We start from the raw sequence: 27967 nt of genomic DNA on the forward strand, positions 1-27967 counted from the left end.
TTCAGGCCAGTAGATGTCAGTAGAGAGAATTTTTCGCCCATTACTTTTCGGAAAGAATGATAGAAGAATAGAAATACTTCCGTTATTGTACCGCGGTCTGGATAATTGTCTTGAACATTACTAAAAAATAATATTGAATTTCACTTACAGTGTTAATTATCTGTAGTTTGGGAGCAGGTGAGAATTGTTAATGTGCGATATTCAGGTTGGGAAGTCGGACGATGTCTGCCGTGTTTGACGGGAATCCCTTGACAGTCACCATGCAGACCTCTCTCGCTCACACACTTCAGAATGCTTTTAGGTGAGTCGCTTAGCAAAGCTAGCGTGTTAGCTAGCCAGAAGTTGTAGCTATGTGGCTGCTTGCCAACTGTATCAAAGCCGTTCAGCATTTTCAGGCACATTTTGGCTATGAAACATTTCAGTTCTGAGAAAACAGAGAAATTATGCTGGCTTTAGAATTACATTTGTTTATAATGTTTTGTATCTGTCTTTCTTTGTCTAGTCCCCAGGAGCTGGCCCAGGAAATAAAGTCCTTCATCAGTGGCGTGGACCAGAACCAGGGTCGGAAGCTAAGCGTCCGCGAGCATGCACGCTGTGCCATACGTCTACTACGGTCCGTGCCTGCCTGTCGGGGGGCAGTTCTAGAGCACCTAAGGGGTGTGTACAATGAGCATGTCTCAGCCTTCCTCCATAACTTAGAGACGGACGGTGAGGGTGATGGGGACTCCAACTTGGAAGATGTCATTACAGAGGTCCATGGGGTCCTTTCTGAGTTTATACGCCTCAACCCCCGAGCCTGGGCTCCTCTGGTTTCAACCTGGGCTGTTGACCTGCTGGGGCAGCTGAGCTCCAAGCACGCTGGTCGCCGGGCCGCACCACACTCCTCAAGCCTCAACGAGCTGCTCCAGCTGTGGATGTCTTGTGCTGCAACTCGCTCCCTCATGGAGGCCTACACCCAGTGCCTGGCAGCCATGATAGCCTGGTGTCCGGACCAATGTGTGGACGCACTCCTGGACACCTCCGTGCAGCACTCACCCCACTTTGACTGGGTGGTGGCCCATATCGGATCATCTTTCCCGGGCACCATTATCAGCCGTGTCCTGGCCTGCGGCCTCAAAGACTTCTGCTCCCACGGGGCAGCTGAGAAATGTCAGGGAGACAAGAGTAGCAGGGTACCTAAGATCGGCTCTGTGGTGGGTATTCTGGGCCACCTGGCGGCCCGGCACTCGGACAGCATCCGGCGGGAGCTGCTCCGGATGTTCCAAGAGAGCCTCAGGCCTCCAGCTATAACCCCCAGTTCTGGGTCCACGTCCTGGGAACACTCAGTCCAGCTCCGCAGAGCCGCGGTCCCTTTTCTCCTACAGCTTGCGGCACTGTCACCTTCGTTGTTGGGCGCCGTGTCCGCAGAGCTGGTGGAGTCCCTACGACCGTCAGTTTTACTCCAGCTGCAGGCTGTTCTACAGGGGCTTCCCAGGGAAGAGCTGGACAACATGCTGGGGCTGGCCGTTCACCTCATCGCACAGAGTCCTGCAGGAGGGGCACGAGTCCTCCGTTTCCTGGCCGACACTGCCACCCCTTCCATCATCTCTGGCCCCACTCCCTCCCCCCACGAAGGGGTCAGGGAAGCCTGCGACCGCCTCCTCCAGATGCTCCTGCTGCACCTCCACAAGCTGGTGTACACCTGCTCTGAGGGGGAAGACGGCTATTACAACCGCCCCCACTCTCCCTCCTCCCAGGCCCCGCGGGTCGTCCCCTTCCTGGAGGAGCTGCAGTCTCACGTGGGGGAGCTGTGTGCCGAGACGCTGAGACTGGAGAGGAAGCGCCATCTCTGGCTACATCAGCTGCTGTGTCTGCTTTCTGTGTACGGTGGCCACAGTGTGGCCACGGAGGCCCTGTGTCAGCTGCTAACACTGGCCCGGAACCCGGACGAGCTGGCCCTGGCCTGGCAGCTCCACACCCCACTGTCTGCCTGCCTGCCGGGCCTCATCCCCGCCGCGGTGAAGCGTTGTGTCGCCCAGGTCCACACACACACACTTGGCCCCAAGCAGCTCTGCCAGCTCCTCCTCAACCTGGCCTCCGCTGTGCAGAGTGTACAGGAGGAGGAGCGCAGGGTTCAGGGAGGAGGCGCAGGAGGAGCAGCTGCCTGCCCCAAGTCTTCCATGGCCGTGCAGGTTGGCGCTGCGGTGTCGGGACACCTCCAAGACTTCTGCCCTCTTCTCCTCCACTGTGACCCTGCAGTATCCCACGCTGCCGTGCGGCTCATGTCCCGCAGTCCCCTCCCCCGCGCAGCTTCGCCTTCCCACCTGCTGCTTATCTGCCGGGCTGCCGTCACACACTTCTTCCTGGCGCTGCGGAGGAGAGGAGATGCGGCGGAGGCGAGAGGAGGGCAGGGAGGAGAGGCGGTGAACTGTTCGGTGCTCCTCCTGTCCCGTCTGGCTGGCTACTCCCCCTTGTCTCTGAAATGTGTCCTGCAGCAGCTGGTGGAAGGAGCCCTGCATAAAGGAAACGCAGACCTGTTTGGGGGCCAGAGCGAGGACATTGGCGGGGACACCCCCATCTCCCCGTCCCTCACACCGGACCGCGGGGGCTCCCTGCTGGACATCAACTGCAAGTTTGGCACCACGGTCAACTTCTCCGGCAGTGTGTGGTCTGTGTTCCACGCAGGGGTGATAGGGAACGGTCTGAAGCAGCGCAGCCCCACTCCTCGCCCCGAACCGGCCAGTGTCATCCAGAACGTCCAGACGTTGCTGGCTGTCACCGTCCAGTGCTGCAGCGTGCCACCTGGGAACGGTGGCAACGGCGGCAGCGCCCGACAGCAGCCTTCCGTTCCCAGCGAGCCACCGCCCATCGACGCAGAGGCGGCCAAGGCGATGGCGGTGACGTTAGTGGAGTACATCTGCCCAGACGTGGCCAACGGTGAACTGTCATGGCCGCCAGAGGAACACTCCCGCACCACCGTGGAACGAGACATCCACATCCGCCGCTGCTTCGAGGCCCACCCGGTCCTCTTTCCGTTACTCCACGTGGTGGCTGCCGGGCGCCCTGCTCTCTGTTACTGTTCCGCGGTGCTCCGGGGCCTGCTGGCTACCCTGCTAGCCCATTGGGAGGCTTCACGAGAGCCTTTGGCGGTGGATTCCCCGTGGCAACTCCAAGCTTCCTGCATGCTGGTGTCCTGTATGGGCGAAGGCCAGCTGCTGCCCCCCGTGCTGAGCAATGTCCACGAGGCCTTCCCGTACCTCACACCTTTTGAGGTGAGGCTTCTTCTCCTGGCTGTGTGGGAGTATGTCAGAGGCAACGGCCCCATGCCACAGAAGTTTGTCTTCAACTCTGAGAAGGGGCTGTTCTGCCGTGACTTCTCACGAGACGGAGATGTGGCGAGATATGTGGCGCCCATCCACAGTGTCCTGCATAAGAATATTGACCGGCTCGGGCATCTGTGCTGGCGCTTCCAGCTTTGAGAGATGGGATAGAACGACAGGAGGAATGGATGTATAGAGTGGGGAAGAGTGAGGGAGGATGGCAGCAGGGGAAAAAACAATTTTTTTTTCCTCAGTGGTGGAGAGGACTGTTTATACAGTGTTATTATGGGTATGTTGGTTTGCCATTTTCTAAGTTTGTTGTTCCTTGAGCAGTAATTTTGGTCTGTATAACCTCTGAAGCAGCGTTCTCTAAATGTTGAGGTTGTTTTATCTGTTGTTTATCTCTTCTATACATTTCTAGATTGACTAGGATTTCTAAGTAGCTGTATTTACAATAAATAAATAACCTTTGAAATTGTCTTTTTATTTCTAATATTTGGATTGTTTTGTAAACTTGATTTTCAAACTGTCAAGTTTGGGTAGCTATGCCTTTTGATTTTCTTTGTAATGTAAAAAAATAACTTTTTTGTGGAAATAATTATGCAGTTATTTTACATCAACAAACCGGTCCCACAGGTAGAAGTAACTCCATTCGCACCTCCCTCCTCAGTGCGATGACGAGGGAAAACCTGGGCTAGCTTAATGATGGGTATTATCCAAGGACCCCAGATAGGACCTATGTTTCGCATGTATTTCATCACCCAATCAGAATTCAGCAGATTGTTCGTGGGTTTATAACGTTGGTTTATTTTGGTTTCAAGTGTTAAGTGGAATTATTCAGGTGGATATTGAAAGTAATAGCGTAATTACTGTCAAAATCTCTTCGATGTAGTGGGCAGTGTCATTTCTTAGCCCAAGTCTAATGAAAAGGTATGTTAGCAAGCAAAAGAGGTTGATTAACAGCTTTCTTTTCTTAAGAGATCCCACTCTAGTTGCACCGACTTATACTCGCTGTCTTCTCGTGTACTTAAAATGATAAAAGCTGTCTTCTATACACTGACGTTATAACAGTTTGTAACAGTTATGATTAATAAAGTTGAACTTCACTGGCTGGAGTCATTCTCTCGAGATGAATGCAGTGGATATTACACTAGTGACCTGCGGTAACTGCAGTCCGTTCCATTAACAGTTCAGTGGCGTCAGCTCAGCTGAACATAGCAAGTTGCTAGGTGGTGGAGGCAGTTAAACATTAAAATCTTTCTTTCTAAGAATTAAAACGGTTCTGTTGGATTCAAATCATGACATCCACAACAATAATTGCTAATCTCCATATCGTCATAATTGATAGCTCCACAAAGCCAAAATGGCCTATACATTTGAACTGTGACTTCAAGTGGAAAAGCACACAGCAACGTGGACTAACATGCACTGCCAGGTCCTTTTTTTTCTCGCTTGTGAGGTCTGTGACTGGGTAAAAATAAGAAATGTCAAAGTCAGATTTACTGAAACAAATAAGCCTGGATGAAGCCGGAAGCGTAGATAGAAGTACAGGTGCTTTGTATCCTGATTGCTGGTTGGCTCATTGATAGCCGTAGTAGGGCCTATATCAGACTGTATACCACTGGTATGACATCACTTTTTACTGCTCTAACTGGCTGTTCTAACCTAAATATATTTATTGTATATTTGCACTGCAGAATCTATCAATAGTGTACCATGTGCATTTTTCCAGCAGGGTAATGTGAGATTAAAAAAAATATGGACAGGTAAGATGAAACCTATTTGAACAGGAATTTCATGGTCTAACATCATTCGACCCTACCTTACGCCTTTACATTGGAGGTTTGCAAATGTTTTCATTGTTTCTGGGATTATTATAAGCATTTTAAACGACAAGACGTTTGGGAGCCAAATGAGCCGGCTCTCAGGTGAACGGAGCCAGAAAAGACGCCTCACCAAAATGATTTGAAATCGCCCGGAATGCCCATCACAAACTATATAGAGCTGCTGAATTGTGATTGGGCGACCCAAGGATCCAGGAACACTCGCCTAGGACTCCCGCACAGACAGCATTTCTCCAGAACGGTAACCTCAAGCTGACGTGTCCGTGTATGACAGGATAAAGAACTACTCGAAGCGAGATATACAAATTGGATAACCTCCGAAATACTCAAATATGAATGAATAAATAGTTGTTTTTAATGTACATTCAAGTGTCAATAATAAGTTTAGTAGAATTGAATTACATTTCAATAATAAGAATAAAATGAATAATTTCTGCTGAAAAACGTCTATATAGATTTTTGTGGAATCTTGTGTTACTACAATATCTTTGCTAGTTAATGAGACGTGAAACCTCTGCGTGAAACGGGGCTGAGCTAAGGTTGGAAGTAAACCAAGATGGCCGCCTTCATAGTACGGTAAGACAAAGCAGTTGGGCGGTTAAATTATGTATTTTATGATTTCTATAAATATTTTGCAAGCTTATCGATTGTGGGACATCGATAAGTCGATTAAATGCCGTGCACTCACTATACAAGAGATCAGGCTTGTTGTCTTTCTCTAATCATTGAAAGAAGCACAAGCCCCCTGCATTGCCATCATTGGATTAGCGTCAATGAACTAGCCACATATAGCAATCTGGCTAACCATTTAGGATGATGACCCACATAATTAGACAATTATTAACATAACTACATTGGTATCTAATTCAGACGTTGAGGTATCATGACATGCATTTCTCTGTGTACAGCATAATGTTACACGACAGGGATTTCCCTAACTAGGTACCGGTTTTGGCTAAGTAGTTAGGCAGATTTGACATGAGAAGCGGACGTTAGCAGTTAGCTAGCTAACTGAAGAGATGCTCCAGCAGTTTTGTATAGAGCGAGGCAGCGAACCCAAATGAGGACAATTTAGGAGCCATGTTTGCCGAATAACAGTTTGCCTATGATTGGTTTCTGTTACTCATACGTAATCACTCATTATTAACAAAGATGTATAAACTAAAGCAAGACGTTCAAAAATACGTTGTTTTTGTATTTGTTTAAAAAAGTTAAGCTTTTAGATGTTCACTAAGAGCTGCTTCAGTATCTGTCTTCCGCTCAGGAACCTTCAGCCGTGTTTACGCGTTATAATGTCAAAATTCAATAGCTTAAGAAAGTATTCAGAGCCCTCCACGTTCTCCACGTTTTGTTACTGAATGATTTGTAGTAAATGTAATATTTTTTGCCATCAATGTACATACTATACTCTAATGACAAAGCCAAAACGTTTTTAGAAATGTGTGCAGATTTAATGGAAAATAAATCAAACTGAAAAATCTCATTTACATAAAAATTCAGACCATCAGTTCTTTGTAAATGCTGCTTTGTAAGTGATCACAGGATACAGTCTTTTTGTGTATCCCTCTGTCAGCTTTGCACACTTGGATTTGGGTATGTTCTCCCATTCTTTCTTGTAGATCCTCTCAAGCGCTGTCAGATTGACAAGGAGTGTTGGTGAACTGCAATCTTTCCTTTAGGCTATGCCAAATTGCCAATGTTGTCTTTCAGCCAAATATAAATTACCCCAGATAGTACATATCAAATAACAATTCAGCCAAATATAAATTACCAATTATTACTAGTTTGAGAAATAGTTTTAAGATGCAAATGGTACACTACTTAAATTCACAATATTGATTTTCACAATTTTTGTTTGTACTTATTTGTTTTTGTCAAAAACTATGTAAAATGGGACTTGAAATGTAATTCCAACAGATATTAAAATAAGTTAATAGATACTTATTAATATGTATGCTACTGTTTGAAGAAACCTTTTTTCAAAAAAAAATTTGGGGACTGAATACACACCAGATACACATGTGTATCTCTCATACCAAGGGTATTCCTGTAGTGGTGGTTATTAACATCTTCATCTCATATTGGTGACAATTATATTGAAAGTATATTAACTGGTTGCTTAGAATCCTGAGTGCTGATTGGCTGAGGTATATGAGACCATGACCGGTATTACATCACAGCACTTTTTACTGCTCTACTTGCATTGGTAACCAATTTCTATTCGCAATGTATTAAGACATCTCATCTTTTTATAATAGACTTGCTAAGCAAGTGGAGCCTTTTTTCTGAACTAGATGTAAGGTATATACTTGTTAGTGTAATTTTCGCACACACACTACAATGTATTTCCAGTAAGATGACTGGGGCACAGTGCTCAGATATTGACAGCTGAATTTGATGGGACAAACTAGTTGTCTTGGATATTTTCTGTTTGTGTATTTTGCATGAAGGTTAGTGTTGCAAAGGGGCCCTGAGGTGCAGATCATCCTCTTAACCTGTCTTTTCTGTTTCTGTCCTCTCAGGATGGGGCCTGTGTTGATGTTGTGGCTGGCAGTCTGTGTCAGTGGTTCCTGGGCCGTGGACCGGGGCAACTTCAAAACCTGCGACCAGAGTACTTTCTGCAAGTAAGTGCTGGGTAATATGCTTAGTCTATACTACTCAGTGATGGATGATATCCTCTACTCCTCAGAGATGTATTTATTAACAATCTGTGTACACTCAGGCGTCAGAGAGCGTTGAAGCCTGGCCAATCCCCATACAGGGCCCTACTAGAGACCTTGGAGCTCACCAACACCAAACTCACCTTGCAGCTCATCAATGACAATAACAAGGTCTGTTGCTCTCACACACACACACACCCACTCCTGTGTCACACATAAGAGGATACAGTTCCATGTGCTGAAAACCATTCCACGTCTGAATCCGTTCTCTCCCTCAGGTGCGTCTGCTGCTGGAGCTCTACCGTCTCCAGGGCAACATGACCCGGGTGAAGATAAACGAGCTGAAGCCGCTGAAGCCTCGTTTCGAGGTCCCAGACGTGCTCATCAACGACCCCCCCACTGAGCCGTAAGTCTCAGAGGCTGGAGTTGAGGATGGATGATGTGTTGGACGGAGCCATGCGGATGGCAGAGAAGTAGCTCATTGTTTACAGTACCCGGGGAATGCGGTTAGTGAATGGCCCGGACTGTAGATGGTGGTTTAGAAGTACTAATAATGTTGTTTCTAGCACCATAAGCGCTTCCTTGAATGGGGTATTGAAATAATGTAAATGTTAATCTGGAGTAGGTGCTAATGGATGCCTTGTTGCTTCAACCTATTAATATACCTCTTTCTGTCGGTCTCTGTAGACTATCTCTGCTGTCTCAGGATGAAAACGGGATGGTTCTGTCTCTGGGAGCAGACTCTCAGCGGCTGATCGTCAGCGCTAAGCCATTCCGATTGGACATAATGGAGGGGCGCGAGGTTCTTCTTTCGCTCAACTCCCGTGGCCTGCTGGCCTTTGAACATTTACGGATCCGCAAGGACACGTAAGGAAAGCACACACACAAAGGCATGCTTTCACAGATGAAAGAACCCCTTCACCAGGCATGCTTTCAGAGATGAAAGAACCCCTTCACTAGGCATGCTTTCACCTGTTTTCTCTTCTGAATGCTTGGATTTTCACACATCTTTCTGTTTCTTTATTTTCCTCCGTTCTTTCCGGTTCATCTCTTCAACCTCTCAGCAGCTTGTATCAGATAAAAACCAAGGTTAATAGCATGTGGGAAAATATCAAGTGGGTATTCTCTAGGTAATTTCCTTCAGCATTGTAGGTTTGTATTTGTCTGTGCTGGTAATAGGAGTATAACTTGTTTATACAGACGTGCAAAGAGCTTGGCCAAACGGCTCAAGGATGTGCTGCCATGGCTTGCTGCTGTTTAATGAAACAACTTTGTCTCGATATTACAGCTAGCCCAACTCTAGGCTCACTACCAGTGTTTTAGTCTATACCTTTTACAAACTTGATTCCAAAAAAGTTGGGTCACTGTACAATTGTGAATAAAAACAGAATGCAAAGATGTGGAAGTTTCAAATTTCAATGTTTTATTCAGAATACAACATAGATGACATAAAATGTTTAAACTGAGAAGATTTATCACTTTAAGGGAAAAATAAGTTGATTTTAAATTTCATGGCATCAACACATCTCAAAAGAGTTGGGAAAAGGCCATGTTTACCACTGTGTGGCATCTCCTCTTCTTTTTATAACATACTGCAAACGTCTGGGGACTGAGGAGACTGAAGTTGCTCAAGTTTATGAATAGAAATGTTGTCCCATTCTTGTCTAATACAGGCTTCTAGTTGCTCAACTGTCTTAGTTCTTCTTTGTCGCACCTTCCTCTTTATGATGCGCCAAATGTTTTCTATGGGTTAAAAAGCTGGACTGCAGGCTGGCCATTTCAGTACCCGGATCCTTCTTCTATGCAGCCATGACATTGTAATTGATGCTGTATGTGGTCTGGCATTGTCATGTTGGAAAATGCAAGGTGGGATGGGAGCATATGTTGTTCTAGAACTTGGATATAACTCAGCATTGATGGTGCCTTTCCAGATGTGTAGGCTGCCCATGCCACACGCACTCATGCAACCCCATACCATCAGAGATGCAGGCTTCTGAACTGAGCGCTGATTACAACTTGGGTTGTCCTTGTCCTCTTTAGTCCGGATGACATGGCGTCCCGGTTTTCCAAAATGAACTTCAAATTTTGATTCGTCTGACCACAGAACACTTGTCCACAGTCCATTTTAATTTATGCTTGGCCCAGAGAAAACGCCTGCGCTTCTGGATCCTGTTTAGATACGGCTTCTCTTTTGACCTATAGAGTTTTAGCCGGCAACGGCGAATGGCACGGTGGATTGTGTTCACCGACAATGTTTTCTGGAAGTATTCCTGAGCCCATGTTGTGATTTCCATTACAGTATCATTCCTGTATGTGATGCAGTGCCATCTGAGGGCCCGAAGATCACGGGCATCCAGTATGGTTTTCCGCACTTGACCCTTACGCACAGAGATTACGCAATTTTTCTGAGAAGCGCCTTTCTGATATTGCTCCACTATTTTTCGCCGCAGCATTGGGGGAATTGGTGATCCTCTGCCCATCTTAACTTCTGAGAGACACTGCCGCTCTGAGGCTCTTTTTATACCCAATCATGTTGCCAATTGACATAATAAGTAGCAAATTGGTCCTCCAGCTGTTCCTTATCTGTACATTTAACTTTTCCAGCCTCTTATTGCTACCTGTCCCAACTTTTTTGGAATGTGTAGCTCTCATGAAATCCAAAATGAGCCAATATTTGGCATGACGTTACAAATTGTCTCACTTTCAACATTCGATATGTTATCTATATTCTATTGTGAATTAAATATAAGTTTATGAGATTTGTAAATTATTCCATTCCTTTTTTACTCACAATTTGTACAGTGTCCCAACTTTTCTGGAATCGGGTTTGTACTTGTCATCAAAGGAGCCTTATTTTTACAATCAAAACCTTTCCCCAAACTTGTCCTTTGAGTTCAGATGTCTTCACGGAGCAGCCATTGTTCACCACATTGTTGGCCCAGTACAGTCACTGGATATGTCAAGGCTATCTAGTGTAGCTCCCATAGCACTGAGTAGACCTAGAGTGTGTGCTTGCACTTGGGTAGAGTATGTGCTCAGAGGAGGTCTGTATAAGGTAGGATAAGGCTGGGCGATTTGTGGAAAAAGGATAGCATTTCTATACGAATGACAATATATTTAAAAAGATTGTCAGTTCTGTGGAAATTAAGCTTAAGCCTCCAAAATAACACGGGTGTACAAGGTGTGACTAGATAGTAAAGACATTTTAGGTTTTCAAATGTTTTCTGAGCATTGATTTTGTAATATGAGACACTAGTCAGTAGTTTTCCTGTTGAAATCAGACTTAAGTTCATGGAAATAATTTGATTGATGAATTGAACCGACTATCTATAGCCCCGTTGCCCCAAACATAAGCTATAATATTTCATAGGAGATAATCTACTTGTGTGTTGCTGGAACTGAACAATTCTAAACGCAACCAACAAAAACATCTCATGGATTTGGGCTATTGAGATAATATTCTTTTGTAGGGAACCTGGTTCAAATTCATTAGCTTTTCATCTTTTATTCAGACAAGCAGTCCCAGAGCTTGACGAAGAGATGCAGGGTTTTAGATTAGATTAAACGTTATTGTCCTTGAACAGTACAAGTACAGAACAACAAAATGCAGTTGGCACCTAACCAGATGACCATACAGCGGCGTGTTGTGAGGGACATATGATAACCCTACAAGCGTTCTATAACCGCGTTAACTGTTAACTAGTATGTATCTACGGTTACATCATTGAGTCGTGTGCATTGAAACGGCCTTCTGTTTTTGTCAAACTGTTTTTCTCCTCTAGTGTTTTTAGTCTTAAACCTGATCCTTTTTTGCTCTCCCTTTTTATCGCCCAGTCTAGAAGCAGGCTAGTAGAACTGGTAGTCACTTTGGATTTTGTCCCTTGGTGTGTTTAGATCAAAATAGCCAGTGAGTTGTTCTCTCATTCCCTTTACTCATTAAAGTGAAATCTCCCAGGGTCTAGTTAGTAGTTTGGCACAACCTCTGTTCTGATACTGTTGACAATACATATGTCTTCTTTCTTTTACCTTTTATTTCTTGTTTTACAACTGGAATTTTCAAGAATTTGTGTGTTTGTTTTGGTGACACCTTTTTCCCCTCCTCCAGTCTGGCAGACCCAGAAGGAGCTGAGAAGAAAGAAGAAACCGATGCTGCCAGTGAACAGACAGAAGGAGAGGAGGTTTGTGTGAGGGATGAATGGAGAGGTTATACTACAAGCCAAGTTACTTCCTGGCTTTTGATTAGCGGTAGTTAACTGAACAGGATTCGTAACACTGCTTGCTGTTGTATCACTACAGCCATTGACAGTGGGCTTGAAACCCTACAACCAACCCCTTTCTGTTGCTTTTCCAATGTTCTCTCCCCACCACATGGTAACTTTACATCTGTCTCTACCTGGCAATGTTGTTCTGTCCTAGGCCACCAAGGAGGATGAGAAAGTAGAAGATGGAATGTGGGAGGAGACTTTCAAGTCACACACAGACAGCAAACCAAATGGTACAAAAACAAGTCTGTGGATTCGTCATTTCAGATGCAATGTCTCTGTTGGGCGACAGAAGAGTCTCGCAGTCAAGGACTTGGTATTTGGGTCCTAGGACCTCTCCTTGATAGATTATTTTGTGAATGGGGGATTTGTATTACTGTTTAAGACAGTTGTGAGTGTTGAATGGTTTGTGAAGGTTTCCTGATGTGCTGTGTTTTGTCTCCCTCAGGCCCAACCTCCATCAGTCTGGACTTCTCTCTACCGGGAGTGGAGCATGTCTACGGCATTCCCGAACACGCAGACACTCTCAAACTCAAAACCACTGAGTGAGTAGCATGGGCATTGTCCTTGACATTATGTTAAAGAATCTACTGCTTTCAGATGGTTTGCAGATGGTTTTTCATCCTTTATAAACTGTCATTCTATGTGTGATTTATTTGCTTTCAGTTGAATATTGATCCCTGGATACTAATTGGCTAAAGTCCATGTTAAACGATAACATATGCCTGAGCAAATATTGACTGTCGTGCAGTAAATACATTGGGAACTGGTTTATAATAGCATTAAGGCATCTCTGGGGTTTGTGAAATATTGCCAATATACATTGCCTGTTTGGCCTAAGAACCACTCTCAGCCTTGATTTATTGGTCGTATGTCAAACCCCCTCGTCACAATATGACAATATAATTTTTCCAGCGGAGGGGAACCATACAGGCTGTATAATCTGGATGTGTTCCAGTATGAGCTGTTCAACCCCATGGCCCTCTACGGTGCCATCCCTGTCATGCTGTCCCACAGCCCGCAGCGCACCATGGGCCTGTTCTGGCTCAACGCTGCCGAAACCTGGGTGGACATCAGTTCCAACACAGCTGGCAAAGTAAGGCAAGCCGCGAACACGCATAATCACAGCCTGTATATCAGTGAGGGCCACACACTCTTGTTACGTTGGGGTCTGTCACCCACACTGTGACACACACTGTTCCTCCCCTGTCTTGGTCTACAGACAGTGTTTGGACAGATGCTGGACTATGTTCAGGGCTCCAGTGAGACACCACAGACTGATGTGCGTTGGATCTCAGAGAGCGGCATCATCGATGTCTTCATCATGCTTGGACCCACTCCCACCGACGTCTTCGCACAGTACGCCTCGCTAACAGGTCAGGCTTGATACAGTAAAGATGCAAAAATGATCCGAAACAGCCCTATCTGTCCTCACGGTAGGCTCCCCTTGCCTCAGGTACCCAGGCATTCCCTCCCCTGGCCGCGCTGGCCTACCACCAGTGCCGCTGGAACTACAACGACCAGGAGGATGTGGCGGCTGTGGACCAGGGCTTCGACCAGCACGACATCCCCTACGACTTCATCTGGCTGGACATCGAGCATGCGGACGGCAAGCGCTACTTCACCTGGGACCCTCACAAGTTCCCCCAGCCCAAAGAAATGCTCCAGGGACTGGAAGACAAGAGACGCAAGGCGAGTCCACACATGGGAGGCTGACCCGAAGCGCTAAGGCCTTTTGGTTTCAGTGGGAGTTGAGAAGAAATAGGAGATGAGTAGTGTAATGTTTTCCCTCGCCTTCCCTGTGGGTCACTAGATGGTGGCGATTGTGGATCCCCACATCAAGGTGGACAACAGCTACAAGATCCACAGTGAGATTCGTTCCCGAGGCTTCTACATCAAAAACAAAGATGGTGGCGACTACGAGGGCTGGTGCTGGCCTGGTATGAGACGTGGTTATTAGTCTGACCCACAATCAAAGAGAAAAACGTATTGTAATTGGCATTGTTTTCTGCGACATAAATAATATATATAATTGTTCTTAAGTCTCTTTCAGAATAAAAAAAATAAATCCATCTTTAACTCAACCTTTTTACACTCCAGGTAATTCTGGTTACCCAGACTTCACCAACCCTGAAATGAGAGCGTGGTGGGCCAGTATGTTTGCCTACGATCAGTATGAGGTTTGTTTTTTTTCCAGCCCGGATTTGACTCCTGCCATCATGTCGAGTTCTGTGTGTCATTCTTAGGGTTAAACATCTCCTTCCCTAACTCCCCTTCCAGGGCTCCAGGGAGAACCTGTACACGTGGAACGACATGAACGAGCCGTCAGTGTTCAATGGACCGGAGGTCACCATGCACAAAGACGCCGTGCACGGGAACTGGGAGCACCGTGACCTGCACAACATCTACGGACTATATGTGGTGGGTTTCGGTCTGTCGTCTTTACTCTGAAAACTCTCCGATTCCTAAATGTTCTGCTTGAACTTGTGATAACTCTTTCTCAGCAAATGGCCACGGCGGAGGGTTTGATCCAGCGTTCAGGGGGAGTGGAGCGGCCGTTCGTCCTCACTAGGGCCTTCTTCGCTGGCTCCCAGCGTTACGGCGCTGTGTGGACTGGGGATAACGCCGCCGAGTGGGACCATCTGAAGATCACCATCCCCATGTGTCTCAGTCTGGGCCTGGTCGGTGTGTCTTTTTGTGGAGGTGAGTCCTGGCTGGTACCAGTGTTTCTCCTCACTAGAAACCGCAGGCAAGCTACTAACACAATGGAAAGGCTGTTTGTACAGTTCAGCTTGTTTACTGCAATGCACGGGTAAACCACATTGGCAGTTCTGTGAAACGCTGGATGACCACGGTGTTCTGGACTGTTCCTCTCCTAGCGGACGTGGGGGGCTTCTTCAAGTCTCCCAGTCCGGAGCTCCTGGTGCGTTGGTACCAGACTGGAGCGTACCAGCCCTTCTTCCGTGCCCACGCCCACCTGGACACTCCGCGCCGGGAGCCCTGGCTGTTCGGCCCTGAGAACACGGCTCTGATCCGGGAAGCTGTCCGTCAGCGCTACGCCCTCCTGCCCTACTGGTACCAGTTGTTCTACCACGCCCACCGGACTGGACAGCCGGTCATGAGGTACTGCCAGCAACGCGCTGTTGACGCTGTTAAAGCACCAATGCAAAGTTTAGAATTGCCTGTTTAAATAGTCCGGTATTTGTGAAAATAACAGAGACTTGTATATTCCTCTCAGCCTTCTTAAAAGGCTCAGTCTTACCATATTCAGTGTGTCTCTCGTATGCATGGCTTTGTCGTCTTCCCCCTTTTAGAGCCCTGTGGGTGGAGTATCCTCAGGACACAGCCACATTCTCCATGGACGACCAGTTCCTCCTGGGTGAGAGCCTTTTCCTGAGCCGCGCGCGCGGCCCGGTGTGACTTCCTGTCCCGTCTTTGGACTTTTTGAAACGGCGGGTAGTTGTCACCCTGCCTGTCCTCTTGTTTCAGGGAGAGATCTGCTGGTGCACCCTGTGACCGAGGAGGGGGCGCGGGGCGTGACCGCCTACCTGCCTGGAAACGGAGAGGTGAGTCCTAACGCGCTCATCACAGCTTGATGCAGGTCGCATTTCAGCCGACTAATAGAAAGCCCTCCTCGCCGCTCTGTTCCTCAGGTCTGGTTCGACGTCCACACTTTCCAGAAGCACAACGGCGGGCAGAACCTTTACATCCCTGTCACCATGAGCTCTGTAAGAAATGTTACAACTCTGAGCGGTCGGCTCACTCAGTCACACTCTGTCTGCTCAATAGCAGACCCACCCGGGAGACTCATTCCATGTCTGATTCTCTCCTTCCCAGATTCCGGTATTCCAGCGCGGTGGTTCCATTATTCCCAGGAAGGTTCGGGTCAGGAGGTCTTCCTCTTGCATGGAACACGACCCGTACACCTTATATGTTGCACTCAGCCCCAAGGTAACACATTGTCACTTATACACACCCATTACACGAATCATTTTGGTGTATATTTACAGGATTCATCCTTTGCGATACATTTTTGCTGTTGCAGAGGTTTGCCCAGGGTGAACTCTACATAGATGATGGCCACACCTTCAGTTATGAAAAGCAGAAGGAGTTCATCTACAGAAGACTTGCCTTTGCCAATAACACCTTGTCTTCCAGGTCTGTCGGATCTGTTTGTTCTCTATCGCATTTCATGTTTTATGTGTTACTGTGCTTGTTTCTTGTCTACAGTGAGTGTAACTCTATAATCCCTGTGCAGGAATCTAGCCCCTGGCTCCCAGTTCACCACTCTCTCCTGGATTGAGAAGATTGTCATTTTGGGGGCCAGTAAGCCAAGCAAGGTCACCCTCAAGATGCCTGGTGAGTTTCTCTCTTGTGCTGTGGCGTTGTTCGCAGCAGGTAACTGTCAGAATGTTTCACATTCTCACACCCAAGCAGGCCATTGAGTGGTTGGCCAAAAAGGCAAGATATAGTTGTCTTGTTGCGTATATTATTTTCTTGGTTTGTGTAACAGGGATTCAGACCTTTCTGATGTTATGTTTGTCTGTAGACGGTAAGGAGAGCCAGCTGGAGTTTGACTTCGATGCGTCCATGTCAGTGTTAACCCTTCGCAAGCCGGGTGTCAACGCAGGGGTGGACTGGACGGTGGTGCTCCAGTAACCACGGAGATGAGAAAGGGAGAGAGGGGGAACGACTGAACCTGACTGAACAGGAAATGAGGACTGGTTGGACATGGGCTACAATCTGAACACACCAAGCTAGATACCGAAGGACTGCTTTAATGTGTTAGACAGACTGGACGAGTGAGGTAGAACTACAAACACACTTGCACGCTTCATTACACACTTTGAAACACAAAAACAGGTGGACTAGGCTTGGGCCTGTTGATCCGAATCATGGTTAGAGCTAGGCCTCTGTTACATCTTCCTTTAAGACAAACTAATGGCTAGTCAAATTACACATGGGTTACTAGGTAGGTTGTTTTATTTTTTATTTTTTTTGTTTATGGAAAAACAAATTCTCAATTAAAATATCATGTTTGGGTGTATTGAGGTTTATGTCCAATAGATAATTTTTTATTTCTGTCATTAAATGTGAAAGATCACGGAATACATACGCTGACAACAAAATTAATGTGCACATTCAGATAGACAAGGATCTATTCTGGTTAGTATTTGTTAATTCCTTGTCTAGCCATTTCTATTGACTTTAAATGTTTTGACTTGTTTTCATTCCAACGACCTCTGTAAGTACTCAAGAGAAATCAACAGGAAAGCCACATGTCTCCCTTTATTTTCCTCAACTTTTGTGCCACATTTTATTCAGGTTTTATTTGAAGGAAACTACCAACCAACAATGCTTTGCTCATCTAAGAAGACCTGTACATTCCATAATTTTTTTTTGATATTGCCATGACCTTTTTTGAGTTTGAGCTGTTTGTTTCCAGCTTTAAGGTTACTCATTCCTTCATAGCTTGTCAGTGAAAACATTTGAGATAACAAACTATTGTTGAATATGCTGATTACAAGACTTTACACACATGGTTGTGAACTACTGAAACAAAAGGAAATTGGCTTATTAGATTTGCTCATATTTGGCAGGTCTTCAGGGGTTAAAATCACTGCCTTTTTTAAGCTTATCCTAAAACCATGTTTTCCATTTTGTTTCCACATTGTTTCAGTATGGTTTTGACTTCATGAGGTTTCATTTGTTTACTTGATTATTGAATTCACTTGAAGAGAGGAAGGTGGGAGCTTTTTGTGTAGATTGAAAGGCCCAGTTTTTGGTGTATTGTGGGATGGGTGCCAGATCATGGTCCAGTGTATTCACAGTCTTTATATTGTTGAAATAAATTGTCAAAATGTAACTGTGACCTAGGAAATATATATTGTTTACAAATATGCAGTGGATTCCCTGGAGGCAATGGACCGGTCCTGGTTAGTCAAATTATTGTTGGGTTATTCTATTACCCTACCCTCCTTGGTGATAAGGCATTTTGATTATTTCTTTCTTGATTTATGTGGTTGAGAATTTACAATCTTACTCCAACATTCTCAGGAATTGTTCTTAGGTGTTGGAACTTGGATACTGAGATGGTTTTGTGCTAAGACTGACAAAGTGGTAATAAACTTGACCAACTTTAAGAGGGTATTGTTGTTTTTAGTTATGTGGCTTACTTAGATTAGGTAGGGATGATAATAAAACTGTAAATTCCCAATCTGTTTCATTTGATTTATTGTTAAGATATTACTGTTGTTTTTAGGTTCTCTATAAGGTACAGAAAAATGTCCTGCCAATGTTGCAAGAAGATTACTACTTGTTTGCAAAAACATTGCAAGATGTACCTAGATCCTCATGAGGGTTGTTGCAGAAAAGGTAGAGAATGTTTAAAAACATCTTAATGCAAAATGTATAGTTAATAGACAGGCTCAGGATACATAAGGTCAACACTCACAGGTTCTTCATAGATAGCTAAAAAACAAAATGGATCATTGTATTATAACAGAACAAAGTATCAGTACTGAGTGTTTTTACATGGTGAGTGGGTTGAGTGCATGTGTGGCTAGTTGAGCAGAGTTATTTTTAGGTGGTCAGACCAGGTCAAGCATTTAGCGGTCAGATTGCAAATAGGAGTCTGGTTCTGTTTATATGAGACTCTGTACTGCCATACCATTTGACCAGTGATATGTACTGCAGGCTTTCACCAGGCTTTGTTTGGGATAGATTCCCTTGATGGATGGGAGCAGGTCAACAGATGTGCTCGGCCAACTTAGTTTCTCATTTGAGAACCTGTCAGTTGCCTGGAACCATTCCCATACCAGATTGTGATGCAACCAGTCAGTTATTGCTAGTGCAACTATAGTGTTCTGACCCAAGATGGTTTGGTTTCAGGTTCGCTACATTTCTTTGCCTTATTAGGGAGTTGAGTCCTTGTGTCCTGACAGCTTTTTTGGCATTGATTGTTTTTGACAAGTCTGCTATGTGGATGCTGAGGAACTTAAAATTGCTGTCTCCACAGCAGCTCTGTTATGGACTGGGGCGTTTCTTCCGCTTCCTAAAGTTAACAGTCGCCTCCTTTGTTTTGCTGACCTGGAGGCAGAGGTTATTGCATGGACATTGCTTGACAATTTGGTTATATCCTCCATGTAGGGGAGTGGTTATCAAGCCTGGTGTCTTTGGCAGACTTAATGGATTAGTGTCTGTAGATCCATGCAGTTATGGTTTAATAGGGAGTAAAGCAGAAAGCTGCAAATGCCATTAGTGGGCCCTGGTGTTAAGTCCAGTATCCAATTTCACAGGTGGTGTCCCGATGACACAAAATAAATGTATACAATTGACATTATCCTTAAATTCTATAGGCCCTTGAAAATAAGTCACAAAAAAAGGGATTTAATTATGGTTGCTATAACCTGTATGACACCTGGGACCAACTTGTCTGTTTTCAGTTCAGAATTGAAATGTTTCATGCCACTACAAAAAAACATTAAACTGTATTTAATGATGGCAAACGTTCCTCTTGTTTGCATACATTTGCAACCTTATGCTGTAATTTGCATCTCTGATAGACCAGTTCACACCTAAAAGCTTCTGGCCCCCCACAAGGCCACTTTGCAATTTTACTTGCGGCACAACATTCCAACTTTGGAGGACGCAAGTGACAATTAGCTCCGTGATATCTGGACACAATGTTTTAGAAAAAGGGTGTTCCCTACCAAATATCCAACGCCTGAAGAATTTCTATGACATTAATACTGTTAAAATGACACTGATTTTACCTTTCCCTATCAACACTGCGGAAAAACTGATTCTGCACTTAGAGGAAATTATCCGTATTGCATACTACTTGTCGCTTAGATGTGACGTATTTCCATCGTTTTCAATCATGGCGGCAGAAGGCTCGGACTCAGAAGACCTGAGCAGCAACGGGCTAATAGAGGCTCCTTCAGGTTATTGAAACATTAATTAATGCAAATATTTTGAAGTAGTTACTTAGTAAAGGTACTGATGTAATGTCCATTCCATTTGTAATTTTAAAGGTCCGCAAACAGTCGCAACTATACCTGTAAAACGTTGGCTAGCTACATGTAGCAATCTAGCAAACTAGCCAAAATGGCTAGTTGATTACGTTGCGTTAACTGGGCGAAGAGAAAGTTACCTCCACCTAGTTAGAAACCATAAATTAGCTACCTTTTATCAAGCTAGGCCCTTTATTATAGTATACCATTCGTATCTAGCCTTTAAGATGCACAAATGCACTACATTTCTGCAGTTTACGCCTTCTGTTGACGTCTTTAAATACTAGTTAGCCTACAGATTTCAATGAATGAATGAACAGTGGCTAAAAACACTGTGACCGGATTTCCTCTTACAATAGCAGTAATGTGCTTAAATAATCTGATTGTACATTATTGAGTTGGCCATGTACTATATATGTGTGTGGGTATATATATATATATAATATATATATATATATATATATGTGTGTGTGTGTATTTTCTTTTCTTGCAACATTAACTTTCTTAATGTTCAATGATAGCTCCGGAAGCCATGGAGGCGGTCCAACCTCCTCCAGAGACGGTAGAGGCAACAGAGGAGAACGGTGGAGAACTGGCCTCAGAGGCTTCTGAAGCTGCGACAGCATACAACATGCCTCTGGCAGAGAACGAGGAAGAGGATGGCGAGTTGCCGGCGGACTTTGACCGACTCTGGAAACTGGCCCATGACAATCCACAGGACTTCTCTAGCTGGACTGACCTGCTGCAGTACTGTGAGCAAGAGGTGAGGGACTTACCAGACTCCTAATGTAATTTCATCATAACCGACACAGTGAAAACTGACTTTTTGAAGCACGGCGTCACTGTCAGCTAATTCAGATTTTCTATTGTCCGCAGAGTCACATGACTGCATCGCGGCGGTCACTGGTGGCCTTTCTGGCACGGTACCCCCTGTGCTACGGGTACTGGAAGAAGTTTGCCGACCTGGAGCGACGTGCTGGCTACACCAATAAGGCTCAGGAGGTGTGATGGGACAGGAGGAGGTGCAACGGTGTTGAGCACGTGGCTGTGATGCTTGTCATTTTGCTCACCACTGACAGGCACATCAGTCGTCTCTGTCTCAGCGTGTCATGGCTTTGGTTGGGTAACGGTCGTATGTTGTTTCAGGTGTGCGTGCAAGGTCTGAAAGCCATCCCTCTGAGTGTAGATCTGTGGATCCACTACATTAACCTGCTGCTGGGCACACTCAACATGAACCTGGCCGAGTCGTCTCAGCGCATACGCAGGTATGCACGCGCACACTCGTTTCAGCTCACAGAATAAATGTGCATTCAGGTAGGACATCAGATAGTTCTATTTGTATGTGAGAACACTTGAGGGTAGTGATAGTACCTCATCCTCTACACTAAGAAGCAAACATGTAGTGTTGCGATATTAAAAGGGCATTATGTTGAGCTTTAGCCTTGTAATATAAGAACAAATTTCCAAAATGAGCTGCAGTGATAGTGGAAGAATATAGTTTCATAACTTCATCATTGAGACACACAGTCATCTGTCCGTCAACAAGCAGCAGCAGACGGGAGCAAGAAAAATATGATTTTCTGTTTGCTAAAATTCTAAATAGTTGGCCCAATTACTGTTCAAGTGACAAAACGATCACTCAACAGTGTATGGAATCATTGTGACATCTAAATTGCTTTTTATTTATTTTTTTAAATATCCCCAAATATTTTTACAGCTTTTGTAAGCTGTCAGCCAAAAGTGAAGTGAAGTAAAACTTGGTTTGAATGTGCTGTTGCTGTATTTCATCCTACTTCCACAAGGTAGGAGCAAATTAGAGATATCCCCTTTAAGGTCACATACTGTCAGTCACAAACATGCAACACAGCCTTTTGTCATTTCTTTGCATACTGAATGTTATCAGACCTTGAAATGAAGATAAACTGAGAGAACAAACACCTACGTTTTAATATTTTAGAATGTATGTAATGATCAAAGCAGTGCAACATTGGGGGAAAGTAATGACTTCCGTACACTCAGCAGCTGATACCTTTAGCTGCAATGGGTGACACCACACACTTGTTGTACTTTAAGTTCAGCCTCTCACAACACTGTAGAGGACAGAGCTGTTTTACCTCAACCACATTTACTGAGTTTTGAGCAGAAACTGCTGGTTTCACGAGCCCTCAACTGGGTTTTGGTTTGGACGTTGACCACACCATTCCAAAATCGAACATGTATTGCTTTTAATCTGTTCTGATGAAGACTTGCTTATGTGTTTTGGATCAGTCTTGCTACCTCAGGATCTGGATGTCTTCATTGAAGGAACCAGGAATTCTGCTCTGCATGAGAGAATGTCAGACCATCCGTCCATGACCTGAAGTTTACCTGGTTCATGCAGCAAGACAATGATCCAAAACACACAAGCAAGTCTACATGGGAACTGCCTAAGAGCAACAAACTAAATGTTTATAATCACATGTCCAGAATATTTCTTTCCTTTAGTACCATTCTTTTGAAGATCAAATTACTTTCAGTGACAAACATGCCAACAATCTGTAAGGCTTATTCACACGCATGCTGACTGACTCATGTGCCTCTCCAGTGCGTTTGAGGAGGCGGTGGCTGCAGCAGGGCTGGATTTCCACTCAGACCGCCTGTGGGAGCTCTACATAGAGTGGGAGAAGGAGCAGGGAGACATGAGGGCTGCCAGTGGAGTTTACGACAGAGTCCTCAGAGTACCCACCCAGCTCTACAGCAGCCACTACGACAAGTGAGTCTGTTCACATTTACACCCTTAATCCTTTAAGACAAAGCAGAGTCTTATAGTGCAAACTAAAAAACACCACCTTGTATACCCTTCTAGATGATGAACTTTTTGGGGCGATAGCTACTTTAACCTAGCAAGCTACTCTTGCGCTGATAAAAAATAAATAAGGGTTAATAAATAGCTCTGAGAAAGGCCTTATGAAAATTGTCCATTTTCATAATTAAATCACATTGGAATGTAATTCCTCTGTAATAGCACATCTGGACCTAAAATTTAGCATCTTAAAAAAAGTTCAGTGCATTTGTGGTGCTATAAATCTGTAGCATACTGCTGATGTAACTTCATACTAATAATGGATTACAATTTGGTACTTCATTTCTTAAAAGTACATTTTGCTTGGTTCCAAACACAAACAGCATGTAAAGTGCCTGAAATTACAAATCGATGATATCAATGATTTTGTCTGCTTAGCTTCATACGAGCAACCATAAATGAATGGACGGTTTGTTCAATGTAAAAGCATGAAATACTGTAACATGAGCATTCATCATAGGAGATCCAGACATGTTTACTAGCCTGACAGCTAGCCAGCTCAATTCACTCAACCATATTGGACACGTAGTTGATGGATCCCTACGGACACATCAATAATCAGCCTATTGTAGCTTCACCGATCGCTCTGTTTCCATTTGCGGTGTAGCAAGTTAATTAGTAAAGAATTGGTGAAGTTCGCGGTTTCGCTTGTTGCAGCTGATGATTAAACTCTTGCACAACACAAACAAGGGCGATATGCTGGAAATGAACTGACAGATATGTTTAGGTTTTAGTCCACTAGTTGCTAAATGGGGAGATCATGTCAATGTTACGCTTGGTAGATAGTCCCTAGGAGACTGGTAAATTTGACATTCTTGGAACCCGTGAATGGGCTGCAAACTAGATTTTGGTAATTGTATATCCTCAAAGAGGGCCTTGATCTTTGCTGACCTGATTAATCCCATCAACTCCCTCCTTACCCCCTGTCTCCCAGATTCAAGACTCACCTCAATACCCATGCACCAAAGGATGTCCTCTCAGCAGAGGAGTATGGGAGGTTACTTGAGGAATGTAAACAGAGCCACAAAATTGAGAAGGCTGAGCAGGCTGAGGGGGAGGAGGAGATCCCCCCTGGAGAGGAGAAGGAGCCTACAGAGGTGCTTTGCTAATTTAAAATCCCTGGTAGTGTTGGAATGAAAGATTTAACATGAGATTAATCAGGAGCGGTGATTGCTATCAAAAGAGTTAAGTAACATATGAGCAGATTTTAAAACAAGTAATCAAAACTATCTTGTTTCATCCCATCAGGAAGAGTTAATTCCAAAGATGCGTGAGCTTCTATTGGCTCGCAGGGAGAAGGTATTCCAGGACCTAGAGGGTGAGGTCAGGAAGAGGTGGAACTTTGAGGACGCTGTGAGTTACCCGACATAGACATGACTTCTATGCAAGCCTCAGAAACTACGAATGAGACATTATACTTTCATTGGTTAGAAACATTGGCTTACTTCCTGTTCCCGTTCCTCACAATGTTCCAGATCAAGCGTCCGTATTTCCATGTGAAGCCATTGGACCGGACCCAACTCCGGGCCTGGCACTCCTACCTGGACTGGGAGCTCACCCAGCTGGACGCTGGGGATGAACAGGAAGTGAGGACTGAGGTGGAACCAGAGGGCATGGAGGGCTGGGAAGAAATTAAAAAGGAGGACAACAATGGGTCAAATAGCAGCGGGATTGTCGCCGGGGGTGACCAAAGAGTGCGAATTTTGTTTGAGCGCTGTCTGATTGCCTGCGCTCTCTATGAAGAGTTCTGGACCAAGGTAAAGAGGGGACTGTGTTTGTTGTCCGTGCCGTGTGTCCGTATGTATGTGTGTGTCCGTGTCACTAATGTACAGTACATGGCTGTTCCCCAGTACATTCAGTACCTGGAGCCCCAGAGCCTGGATGAGGCGCGGGCCGTGTTCAGACGAGCCTGTGAGATCCACCTGGCCCACAAACACACCATGCATCTGCAGTGGGCCACGTTTGAGGAGAGACACGGTGAGAGGACGCAGCGGTCACCTCTTCAGTTCCAGGACACCGTTCCACTTCCCCACCAAGTGTTGTGGTCTGCTAACACCCTCCTCTGTCCATCAATCTCTAGGTGACCTAAACGAGGCGCGTCGGGTGTTAGAGGCCCTGGAAACCTCTGTCCCCGGGTTGGCTATGGTTCGGCTGCGCAGGGCGGGGCTAGAGAGAAGGGCGGGTCGGCTAGATGAATCTGAAGCGCTGCTCAGAGACGCGGTGGCCCAGGCCAAAGAGACACCACACCTCCATGCATTCTACTCCATCAAACTCGCCCGTCTGCTTCTGAAGCTCTGCAAGAATCCCAGCAAGGCGCGGGGTGTTCTCCAGGAGGCGCTGGAGATCAGCCCGGTGAGAGAATGGGGCAAGGAGCCCAAGAGTGGCGACAGAACACAACGGAAGCTTTGTGCCCAAAAATCTCAACTGCTGTAGCATTTTCCTCAGTCCACATGTCACATGAGTTGGTGGCAGGTCTCATCAGTTCTCTCCCCTCCCTCCACCAGGATAACAGTAAACTGCACCTAAACCTGCTGGAGTTGGAGGTGTCTGGTGACCCCAGAGGGTCAGCCGAAGGTGTGCAGCTGTGTGTGTCTCGAGCACTGGCTGCACCCCTTTCCCCACGGACCAAGATCCTCTTCTCCCAGAGGGGCCTGCAGTACGCTGAGGACTACGGGACATCTGTGCACAGGTTTGGGGTTACACTGGTTTCTGTTCGTTTTTAGTTTGTATTTATTCAGATGGGTAGAATGGACTGCCTAATAAGGACTGTTCTGTGGCTCTCCTCCCCATTGTCCTGCAGTGTCCTGACCGTCTATGAGGAGCATCAGAAGCTGCTGAAAGAGCTCGGCAACAAGAAGAGAGGGGCTGAGAACGGGTGAGATTATAGCATGAGGGTCTGAGAACATAGCATGAGGGGCTGAGAACGGGTGAGATTATAGCATGAGGGGCTGAGAACGGGTGAGATTATAGCATGAGGGGCTGAGAACGGGTGAGATTATAGCATGAGGGGCTGAGAACGGGTGAGTTTATAGCATGAGGGGCTGAGAACGGGTCAGATTATAGCATGAGGGCCTGAGAACGGGTGAGATTATAGCATGAGGGGCTGAGAATAGATGAGATAATGTGAGGGGATGAGAACGGGTGAGATTATAGAGTGAGGAGGTGAGAACGGATGAGATGATAGGGTGAGTGGCTAAGAACAGGTGAGATGAGTAATGTCGGTCAATGTCAAGGAAGGCTTTATGACTGAGATGATTTAGGTTCTTAAAAAAATATTTACAAGTTAATGGATTCTGTTAAGTGACTTGTGCTATTAATCTGCAGAGACAATGAGGACCCTGACAAAATGCTAAAAGGAGAAGACGGATCCGCTTTGCCCGCCACACCACAGCCCCCTCCCACAATGCCTCATGTTCCCATAACAACACCACCACCACCCATGATGGGTGCAGACATGAGTGCGGGCTATGGATATGGAGGCTGGTATCAGGTAGAGGTTATTACACTTTTTACTAACTTTATTCCACTAATCTGATGCAGGGTTACCCAAACCTCTTCTTGCGCTGCCACGGGTGTTTCACATTTGTGTTTTAACCCTGAACTGGCACTATAGATTCAATTGATCAACAGGGCTGTAAATAATTGAATCAGGTATGACGGTTTATCCCAGAACATCTGGAGGCTTGGGAAACTTTTCAATATAGGCTACATACCCTTATATATGACTAAGACCAACTGAAATTAAAGCAGATAAGACCAAAGCATTTCAGCATGCCCTCTGATCAGGGACTGGTTTAGACTAGGGGCACCAGGTGAGGGATAATAATTACCTGGTAGAACAGTACCAGCAGACACCAGACATAAGTGTTGATTTTAGCTAGGATGTTCCCCTTTTAATTTATTTAACACTATTTTCTCCTCTTACAGCAGCCACAGTATGGGGGATATGGAGGCTACCAGCAACCCTGGAACTACAATCAGGGTTACTACCCTCCCAGCTAAGGGGGAAGAGAAATAACGTGACATCACCAAGCAGCAGGGGTTAACAGGGAGGATTCAGCATTGAGGACCCAGTGAACTCACCACCCACTTCACCTTAAACTCCATGGTTACATCCCAAATGGCACCACATTCCCTACATTAACACCCCATTGAAGGAATAGGGCACCACGTTCCCTACCTTAACACCCCATCGAAGGAATAGGGCGCCATTTGGGACGCAAACCCATATTTTATCAGGAACAGGGTCGTGACCTGCAATACTTGTCGTTCCCTCTTTGAAAAATGTGCTCCTGAACATTGTTTTAACGATAAACTATTTTTGTATGCTCTCTTCTACACGCAGCCCCTATGGCGTTCACTGTAAGCAACACAATCTCCCCACACGTCCTGTATGGTTTCAAGTCTTGCATCATTCCAGGAGTATAGGCTAGTCTTTTTCTTTTTTTTTGTAATGTACATAAACGTGTTTTATAGTGTGAAGTCAGAGCTCTTTTCATATTCTAGTCGATTAAGATCAATACAGGTCCCTCACCCAATGCTTGTGAACTGCCATTCCTTTACATGTTGTATAAAAGGTGTACCAGTGTCTTTTAACATTTGCATAGAGGTAAAGAAAGAAATAGTAACTGAATATTGGCTGTACTATACCTAATAGATGTGCCCAAACCTAATCCTGCTAGCCAGAATCATGGCACTGTGAGAAGACTAGACCCAGAACAACAGGCCGTCTAGGTTCACTTTTAATGGAATTTCAGCAGAAAATGGCAGAACCAAAATGTTTGCTTTCTCGTGTCACTCCTTGGTTTTTAAAAAGCCATTCCATTACTGTTGGATTTTAGAGTGCATCCGATCCATTGTACACTGAAAAGGCATGCACAAATACACTGCAAATGAGTGACAATGTAACTTTTTAATGTTGGAGTTTCATTTCGACTTTTACATCGCTTAAATAAAGATTTCAGTGAACCACAATATAAATTTTAGGAATACTAATGAGACATGATTTGTTTCGTATGTAAAGTGTGTAGGTCATCACAGATGAC

At 45.3% G+C, this 27967-nt stretch overlaps 3 protein-coding genes across 4 annotated transcripts; all 3 read left to right on the forward strand.

The window, feature by feature from the left end:
- Window positions 1-51: 51 nt before the first annotated feature.
- Window positions 52-4410, forward strand: ints5 (integrator complex subunit 5). Its single transcript, XM_010898350.4, has 2 exons — window positions 52-301; window positions 503-4410. The coding sequence occupies exons 1-2, from the start codon at window positions 222-224 to the stop codon at window positions 3456-3458; spliced, it is 3036 nt and encodes a 1011-aa protein (XP_010896652.2). The 5' UTR covers window positions 52-221; the 3' UTR covers window positions 3459-4410.
- Window positions 4411-5304: 894 nt separating this feature from the next.
- ganab (glucosidase, alpha; neutral AB) lies at window positions 5305-18282 on the forward strand. Its single transcript, XM_010898351.4, has 24 exons — window positions 5305-5384; window positions 5639-5719; window positions 7666-7767; window positions 7866-7974; window positions 8082-8209; window positions 8491-8670; window positions 11909-11981; window positions 12220-12298; window positions 12514-12610; window positions 12981-13161; window positions 13288-13441; window positions 13522-13757; window positions 13879-14005; window positions 14166-14245; window positions 14346-14486; window positions 14570-14768; window positions 14945-15188; window positions 15380-15444; window positions 15555-15631; window positions 15719-15793; window positions 15903-16016; window positions 16111-16223; window positions 16324-16424; window positions 16615-18282. The coding sequence occupies exons 2-24, from the start codon at window positions 5700-5702 to the stop codon at window positions 16722-16724; spliced, it is 2805 nt and encodes a 934-aa protein (XP_010896653.1). The 5' UTR covers window positions 5305-5384; window positions 5639-5699; the 3' UTR covers window positions 16725-18282.
- A 1621-nt stretch (window positions 18283-19903) lies between these two features.
- si:ch211-114c17.1 (pre-mRNA-processing factor 39) lies at window positions 19904-27902 on the forward strand. Of its 2 annotated transcripts, none has more exons than XM_034291691.1 (14): window positions 19904-20011; window positions 20602-20843; window positions 20957-21082; window positions 21227-21345; window positions 22665-22832; window positions 23857-24019; window positions 24171-24275; window positions 24398-24679; window positions 24773-24899; window positions 25003-25274; window positions 25427-25611; window positions 25723-25797; window positions 26247-26418; window positions 26850-27902. In XM_034291691.1, the coding sequence occupies exons 1-14, from the start codon at window positions 19948-19950 to the stop codon at window positions 26922-26924; spliced, it is 2175 nt and encodes a 724-aa protein (XP_034147582.1). In that variant the 5' UTR covers window positions 19904-19947; the 3' UTR covers window positions 26925-27902. The 2 variants fall into 2 exon arrangements, with proteins under 2 accessions (XP_034147582.1, XP_034147583.1); XM_034291692.1 differs by having other exon boundaries at window positions 26247-26412; window positions 26850-27901.
- Window positions 27903-27967: the final 65 nt, after the last annotated feature.

Source organism: Esox lucius, chromosome 4, assembly GCF_011004845.1.
Source record: "Esox lucius isolate fEsoLuc1 chromosome 4, fEsoLuc1.pri, whole genome shotgun sequence".
Taxonomy (NCBI): domain Eukaryota; kingdom Metazoa; phylum Chordata; class Actinopteri; order Esociformes; family Esocidae; genus Esox; species Esox lucius.

Coding starts and splice junctions, on each gene's coding strand:
- ints5 (XM_010898350.4), top strand. CDS start 222: ATGTCTGCCGTGTTTGACGGGAATCCCTTGACAGTCACCATGCAGACC. Junction 302..502: donor ACACTTCAGAATGCTTTTAG/GTGAGTCGCTTA, acceptor TTCTTTGTCTAG/TCCCCAGGAGCTGGCCCAGG.
- ganab (XM_010898351.4), top strand. CDS start 5,700: ATGGCCGCCTTCATAGTACG. Junction 5,720..7,665: donor ATGGCCGCCTTCATAGTACG/GTAAGACAAAGC, acceptor CTGTCCTCTCAG/GATGGGGCCTGTGTTGATGT. Junction 15,632..15,718: donor ACCTGCCTGGAAACGGAGAG/GTGAGTCCTAAC, acceptor TCTGTTCCTCAG/GTCTGGTTCGACGTCCACAC.
- si:ch211-114c17.1 (XM_034291691.1), top strand. CDS start 19,948: ATGGCGGCAGAAGGCTCGGACTCAGAAGACCTGAGCAGCAACGGGCTA. Junction 21,346..22,664: donor TCGTCTCAGCGCATACGCAG/GTATGCACGCGC, acceptor GTGCCTCTCCAG/TGCGTTTGAGGAGGCGGTGG. Junction 25,798..26,246: donor AAGAGAGGGGCTGAGAACGG/GTGAGATTATAG, acceptor ATTAATCTGCAG/AGACAATGAGGACCCTGACA.